Below are 8,148 nucleotides of genomic sequence, written 5' to 3'. Positions count from 1 at the left end.
AGAAAGTTCTACATCAGCCGGGACTTCACAGAGTGACTCCGACTCAGAAGAACAAACAAACCACAAACAAAAGAGAAAAATCTAGATGTGGCCATGAGGCACCTGCAAGCCCTGTGGGGTAAGGCAAGGAGGATTGTTGGGCTTGCAGGCTGCAGGTTTGTTCCAGGTTCATTGAGGCAGGTCTCAAAGGAGTGAAAGAGTGGAGAGGAGAGGAAGGGAGAAAGATGAAGGAAGAAGAGATATAGGGAGATGAGGGGAGGCAGGAAGAGAGAGAGAAAGAGAGAGAGAGACCTCGACTGCTGCAGATCAAATTGAATTGAGAATTTTTTTCAAATAAAATACTAATATTCATCCTTTTTGAAGTACTAACTCAACACTTTTTATTCTAATATTAGATGTGAGCAGACTTTTTATTTGAGAACATTAGATATTTTATTCTTGAAATATTATAAACATATCCTGTTACAAATGTGGATGGTAGCAACTTGATATTTAGAAACTTTGGACTGTTTTTCCAAACTTCTAAGTACACTAAGCCCACCTAACAACAGATTTACAAAACTCTAAGCCCGGAGGAAATGCAGTTGAATACATATAATAAGGCTGGTTTTCCCTTTCTGCTTTTCATAAAAAGAAACATCACGTTCATTTTCTTTATGTACTTTGTACAGGTCCATAGACAGGCGCCCTGTATGATCTGACAAATGTAAAAAAGACACTGATATAAGCTAACAACAATGCTTTTTAACAAAAGTAGAATATTGTGATTTCAACTATAAGCTGATGACTCAAATGATGAAATTTGTTAAATCCTTAATAGGAAGATAATGACATGGCTCAGGGGATAAACATGCTTGCCAGCAAGCCTAATACTTGAGTTCAGTCCTTGGAACCTACACTAACCTCTGTAAGTGCATCAAACACAACTGACAGGCAGGTTTTCACACATTTCCATATGGATATACATTTTAACACAGTATCATTCATGCTTGGCAGCAGGTAGACCCAAACAGTATTAAATATTCATTTTAAGTAAATATTACTTTATTCTCCCTTTTAGTAATACACTGACATGTGAATTAAATTTTTACTTAGTGAGTCCACAATTCACATTGTGAAAGATATGAACCATGAACAAATTAAATATAATTTTTAATACAAGTAATGAAAAATATAAGGATAGATGTTTTAAATATTTCTATTTTTAAAGTAAATACCTACTTTCCTTCTTCCTTAAATATTCAGTATTAGGACATAATAATAAATTATGATAAAAGATTAATTGATATATCTTATCTATTATAAGGGTGTTAGAGCTATACATTTTAATGAAAAAATCCATTAATTATTTTGAATAGAAAAAATTTTTAGAGTAATATAACATCAGCCTAAACATAACTTAAATACTAACATGGCATATATATATATATGTGTGTGTGTGACCTTAAATATACATACATATATATCTAAATATATATATATCAATTTAAATATTAAGGAAAAGCACCACACTGATTACATAATAATAAACTGTAAGGATATAGGTAATTTTTGTCCTACATTTCTCTATTTTTTTACTACACATATGTATTGTGATTGTAAGCAAAAAAAATTGATTTAAAAAGCAAATCTCTTAGTACTGTATGCTTACCATAAGTAGTAAAATTATTATGACTAAACATTTTCCAAAAACATGGGACTAGAGAAATGGCTCAACAGTTGAAGTTAAGAGTATTTTTTGTTGTTGTACAGAGGACCTGGGTTCAATTCCGCACACCCACATGGGAGCTCACGACCATCATAACTTCTAGACATCCACACATTCATACATGTAAAATAAATAAATCCAAAAAGATAATTAAAGTTTCCAGGAAAACAAAAGATTAAAATCTTTTATGAAATACTATTAAACTTCAATATTTTAACTGTTAAGTAATAATAAGCTAAAACCAATTTTTAAATATCATCCAGCACACTTTCCTACAAATTTTCTCTATTTTATGGAAACATTATCTTAAGATCCAAATAGATAGCATTTAAATTCACATGAAAAAATATGCTTCAATTTTGAAAATTCCAGAATGAAAGATAGGAGAATAAGTCTAAATACCCAAAGTCTTAAAAGAACAAATAAACCAACAGAACTAACCTGATTTGTCCTCTGTGTCGTCGAAGTCAACGTTGAAGGAATGGCCACTATTGCTGATGATTTTAGCTGAGGCAGGATCATACTTGATACTGAGAGGTCGGAGGGAGGAGTCATATTTCACTTCTTTGGTTTTAATCTCAATGGGAGACTGCTGATCACCATCAGCAATGGGGAAAAATTGATTCCAGTGAATAGGGCCTGATATGCATAGGACCAAAAGAAAAGGACTAAGTAAGTTCTTCACTCAACAAATTAAAGTTGATAACAGGCGACAAGGATGATGACTCCATGAATAAAGTGCTTGCAGCACAGACATGACGATGATAGTGTGGGTCCTCATGGTCCACATGAATGGCAGGGGGTGTGGAAGCTCATTTGGAATGCAACACCAAGGAGGCAGAGACAGAGGGTGTCTTGGGCAAACTAGCTAGTTAGGAGGGGAGAGACCCTGACTCAATGATGCAGAAGGTGATGGAGAGCAAATGAGAATGACAACCAAGGTCAATCTCTGATCTCCACACACACGCACATATATGTATACCCACACAGAAGAAAACACTCGCATTCACAAGCATGTCTCCCACAACCTCCTAAAAAAGATGAGTAAAAGTAATATTCTCATCCTCAAGGCTCCGGTACATATATTTTAAGCAGGACTAGTACTTTGTGGGAATGGAAAGCATTTATTTTAAGTTGTTTCCATAATTAAAATGTGCTTAAAGGTAAAGGAATATTTACATTTTATAAATAATTCCCCAAAGATACCCATCTACCAAGCTAAAACAAAAGTACAATTCATTGTTGCAAACAAAGAAATTCCATCTCAAAATCAAGAATGTGCCCTGGCTGCTCCAGAGGCCAGGAAGTCTATAAAGTAGAGAGATGAAAAGATCATGTTAAGCATCAAAGAAGACAGTCATCCTAAAAATACTTCCTGTTAGTTTTTGTTTGTCACACCACTCACAGATGTCTTGAATGTCACTCAGCTCAGCTACCTGTGATGTGCACCCAGGCTACCCAACATACACACAAATCTTTCACACAGAATAATCCAAACAAAATGGCCAATAAACCTAACATTGCTGCTCACATGGGTTCCTGGGGAGGAAAAGAAAGCTGCAACATGAATACATGACAACACACTCTGCTCAAAAGGAGTCTGTGAATCAGATACTTTGGGTCATAGGAATTTCACACTAAAAATTCCCAGAAGACACTGTACACAAGCCATTACATTTTCTTATTAGATCATTTCACTTATCTTTCTATGTGAGTACTCTTTCTGTTCACAATCTAGTCTTTGTATTTAATACAGAAAATCTTTGCTTTTCGTGGCCACCACATATAAGTTAGCTAAGGAGTATAAGATTTTGAATATACAATGCGTCTGTCACAATGTGCAAACATTTTTTATAACAGGCAAGGGGCTGCTTTCGCTTTTGAATCCCTTTCTTCATCAATTCCTGGCCATTCATAACCAGAGCTGTTTATAGAGAAGTAAAATCTATGAAAAAAAAAAGCCACTTGAACTAAATAGCCAATTTATCTAGCCACTTGCATTAGAAGAGACCTGCCTTTGTACATTTTCTAGCACATCCAAACTTAAACCCATATTAACATGGTTGGTTCCTCAGGCTTGGCGAATTTTTGAATATCCATAGTGATATATGATATTTGGTGATGTCACATGGCCTAAACCATTAAAAATGATGAGAGGTTAGTGGAAGAAGTGACGAGCTGCTTGGGAACAGGGCAGTCTGTCTAGAGTTCCCTGTCCATCCCATTTCATCCCTGCTGCTCTCAGCTCAAGATCCCCTTAATCTGACCAGGCACGAATTTTGTCAAACAAGAAGAAATAACAAGGCTTGCTTAGTTAAGATGCGGCACATCCCAACAGAATTTTAACAAAATCTCCCTTTAAGGTGTGGGCCTCTTAAAACCATTGTATCTACAACAGAAAAATCATTCTACAGCTCCTAGCTAGAATGTGAAATGGGGAGTGGAGAGAAGGCTAGCACCTTCCTCTTACCAAGCACCTGGCTTCAATTTCCAGACCCACACGGTGGCTCACAATCTCTGTAACTCCAGTGCCAGGCAATCCACTAACTTTCTCAGGTACCAGGCAAGCATGTGGTGCACAAACATACTTGAAAGGCAAATACTCACAAACATTTTTAAAGAGAAAATTAATAAATTTTTTAAAGTTAAAAAGTGAATAAGATTCATAAATAAATAAGAGTCATAAAATGACTCCTGGTTAATGCCTTTCTATGAGGAATTTTTAAGTTTTCTGGAGAAGAATTTTATTGAAAACAACACTTTCTACCTATTAGGGAACAATCAGTACTTATTGACTAGCACAAGCTTATACCTGCCAAATAACAATAAAAATTATTCCATCAAAGACAAAAATGAAAAGTGTGAAATTGTCTTTCCAAAACACAAATTAGAGGATAGTGAAATATATAAGATCGTCATTGTGACATAAATTTCATTCTTAAAATTCTCAAGTTCATCTGGTGCCATTTTAAAAGTCATGACAACCTTAAGCAAGCTGCAATTAAAAATGAAATTTTTCCTTAAGCAAGAGGATGACCACGAGTTCTGCCCAGTCTAAGTTACAGAGTGAGACACCATCTCAAACCACAAAGTCAGAAAAATAAAGTAAAAGAAAGGAAAAATTTCATTAAAATTTGCATGAAATGTACTGTAGAATACTGTCCAATAATGTACATGAAATTGAAGTTTTTAATAGTATTCGCAAACTCCATTTTGATAGACTTCTGCAATTCTTTCTTTGGATCTCTGCAATTCTTTTAACAATTTTAACTTTAAACAATCAGTTCAATTCAATAGACTAAGCAGAAAAAATGTTTTATGTCTTATAATATGAAGAAAAGTACATATCTCATTGCCACGCTTATCAATAAGTACACTTAACGCCACGTTACGATTTCTGTAATCATTTGCTAAGCTTTGGTCTCTGAAAGGATCGTTTTGGTAGGAAAGGAAGAGTGAAGAACAAGCCCTAAGCAAGCTTCATGTCAGTATGCAAATTACAAGTTACTAAGATTTCTTCAACAGTCTCTGGAAGGCGTCCCGTGACTTAGTGATCAGTACCCATGCCGCCCTGAAGTTGTCCTTCTTTCCTCACAAGTGTGTCATCTGAGTTCTGATCTCTCAGGCTTTCCCCGGACAGTGGTGGGCTTTTCAAGAGAGCCGCTGAAAGAGCACACAAGGAACCAGGCCCCTGGCCCCCACCCACCCCCCCACCGGGGTCAGAAGTCCCGCTCACCGTTGTGCTCGCCGTACCCCCAGCTCAGTCTTGCCATGGTCCTCGATGGAGAGCAGCGAACCCTGTGGCTGGGCGCCCGAGCCAGGGAGCTGGGCGGTCCAAGCGGGTGGAGGGCGGAGCCGACCCGTGCCCGGGAACCCGAAACCGGAGGGCACGGTCGTCACCCGCAGGGGGCGCCCGAGTTGGGGGGGGGGGTCCGTGCCCAGCAGCCAGAAGGGAACTTCCTGCTTTCTGGGAAGTCGACACCCCTGAAGAGACTCTTCTGGAAATGACTCACCCAAGCTGGAGCTGCTTGCTGGAGGTGAAGATCTTCACTGAGAAATGCAGGGAGCCTTGATGGAGGTGGCAGTGGTGATTACACAGGCACAGACATCAATGCTGATAGCAGTAATAACTACCATTTAAAATAACAACTACTAGTTATGAAGTGCTAACCTCCGGGGCCAGCCCTCCCTGCCCCCACAGCCCCATCCTTTGCAGTCTGCATTACTCATTTCTCTGGTTCCTTTTGGCTTACTTCAGCATCTTTCAGGCTTGGCCCTGCATAGAAGAAACCAAACCTACTGGATTCTTGATTCTCAAATCCTACTACCCTTCCAACTGTTGCTGAACAGTAAAAACTGTGTGACCTTCGAAATTATTAGTGTTCTAGCTGTCCGAGGCTTTGAGTTGTGGTCAGTTTCCAACGCTGCTTATGCACCAACTCGCGAGAACACTTTCTTGATGAACAGGAGCCTGACGTTAAAACAAGATGAGTGACTGTTTAAATAGCATCTCTTTCTTTCCCTGCTAGCCACAAAACTGCTGCATGAATCCAAATCACTGGAGAGCTGTGTGGTAACCACTGCAAAATACACACCACTAAATAATAATTCATTTAGCTATTGCATATTGTTACCCCCAGTTAAATACCACACACCGCAGCCTGTCCCTCAGCATAGAAAGCAGCAGAACAACTCTTCAATATAGCCTTAAGTTTAGTTAAGCTTAAGATGCCCGCTCTGTGTCAGCAGAATTCATTTTTTTCTCCTTTTTCTGGAAGAATTGGGTTCAGTTATGGTAATAACTCAGTGTGTAATTTTTAAGAATAAAAGTTAATTCTTATAAGAATGAATGTATGTTTAAGATATAAAAACACTCCTTTTTCATCAGAGAAAAATGCGTACAGTTTGTGCGGGCCTGTGAAATGGATCAGCAGGAAAAGCACTTGCCCGTCATGCCTGCTCACTGGAGTTCAATTCCTGAATCTACTCAAATGTGGAAGTAGAGAATCGGTTCCACAAGTTGTTCCCTGACATCCACGTGCATGCCCTGACATGCAAGTAGCAACACACACACATACACTCAAATAATAATAAACACGTAAAAAATACAGTAAGGCTCCAGAGATGACTCAGTAGTTAAGGACTTGGGCTCATTTGTCAGCATCCACATGGTGGGTCACAACCATCCACAACTCTAGTTCCAGGGGATCTGATACCCCTCCTGACTTCTATGAGAACCAGGCATGCACATAATGCATATACATATACATAGGAAAAACATTCATGCACATAAAATAAAAAATCTTAAAAACGGTTAAAAGAACATACATTCATTTTCCCTCAGTATGTATAGGACCTTAAGCAGACACATTTTCATATTTTCATGTAAAGTACACACAATCTCCCATATACTTTATTACCATTTCTAGATTTCTTTTAATGTCTAATACATGTAAACATTTTGTAAGTGGTTGTTAGGAAATTTTTAAGGGATTAATGACAAAGGAAAAAAATCTTTACATGTTCTGTCCAGATACAATTAATTTTTATATATTTTTATATGAAGTTTAAATTCACACATCTCACAGATAAAGAGAAGAGATTGTGTGTTAAATGTGCACACATATACATTATGAATGTGAATATATTATTGTCCCGTATGTATTTAAGATTATCAACATGGAAAAGTAAAACTAGGTGTGACCTTCCTTGCTAACTTGACATATCTGGGAAGATGAAAGGAACCTCAGTGAAGAATTGTTCCCATCAAATTGTTGATCTGACCATGTCTGTGAGGACATTTTCTTGGTTGCTAACTGATGTAGGTAAGTCCAAGTCACTGTGGGCAGTACCAACGCAAGGCAAGGAGCATTGATAACCTGGGGGCAAACCAGGAATGATATTTCTCCATGATGTCTACTTCAAGCTTCAGCTTTGAGTTCCTGATTTGGATTTGCTCAATGATGTGCTGAAGTTTCCTCCTTGAGTGGATTTGGTCATGGTGTTTACACAACACCAAAAAAAAGAAGTAGGGCACTAGGTTACTCAGCTAATTTTAATCACTGGTGGCATAATTATTCATCATGTCTGTCCTAGTTTGCTTTCTATTGCTGTAATAAACACAACTAAAAACAACTTGGAGAGGAAAAGATTTATTTATAAATAACTTACACATCCAGACACAGCCTACCATTGAGGGAAACCAAGGATCTCAAGGCCAGAGTACAGAGTCATGAACTGAAGCAAAGACCACAGAAGTATGCTGCTTACTGGTTTGTTGGGCATGGCTTGTTCAGCCTGTTTTCTTATGCAGCCCAACACCCCCTACCCAAGGGTAGCACTCTGTCCACAATAGGCTAGGCCCTCCCACATCAATCACTAATCATGAAAACATAACAGTCTCGGGGAGGCATTTTCTCAGTTGAGGTTCTTTCTTCCCA

At 38.1% G+C, this 8,148-nt stretch overlaps 1 protein-coding gene across 3 annotated transcripts in view; it reads right to left on the bottom strand.

The window, feature by feature from the left end:
• Window positions 1-5,742, bottom strand: part of Ca13 (carbonic anhydrase 13) — a 36,933-nt gene extending 31,191 nt beyond the window's left edge. Inside the window, exons 1-2 of one of the 3 annotated variants that reach the window (XM_050161772.1) lie at window positions 5,445-5,742; window positions 2,150-2,347 (exon numbers count right to left, since the gene is read on the bottom strand). In XM_050161772.1, the coding sequence (XP_050017729.1) occupies window positions 2,150-2,263 (114 nt within the window). In that variant the 5' untranslated portion in view covers window positions 2,264-2,347; window positions 5,445-5,742. The remainder of the gene's footprint in view (window positions 1-2,149; window positions 2,348-5,444) is intronic. The other 2 variants (XM_050161770.1, XM_050161771.1) reach the window with 2 other exon arrangements.
• Window positions 5,743-8,148: the final 2,406 nt, after the last annotated feature.

The sequence above is a fragment of the Alexandromys fortis genome, unplaced genomic scaffold, assembly GCF_014885135.2.
Source record: "Alexandromys fortis isolate MF-2015 unplaced genomic scaffold, M_Fortis_MF-2015_v1.1 scaffold_74, whole genome shotgun sequence".
NCBI lineage: Eukaryota > Metazoa > Chordata > Mammalia > Rodentia > Cricetidae > Alexandromys > Alexandromys fortis.
Note: the sequence above shows the minus strand (reverse complement) of the source record. Positions and strands in the feature narration are given on the sequence as shown.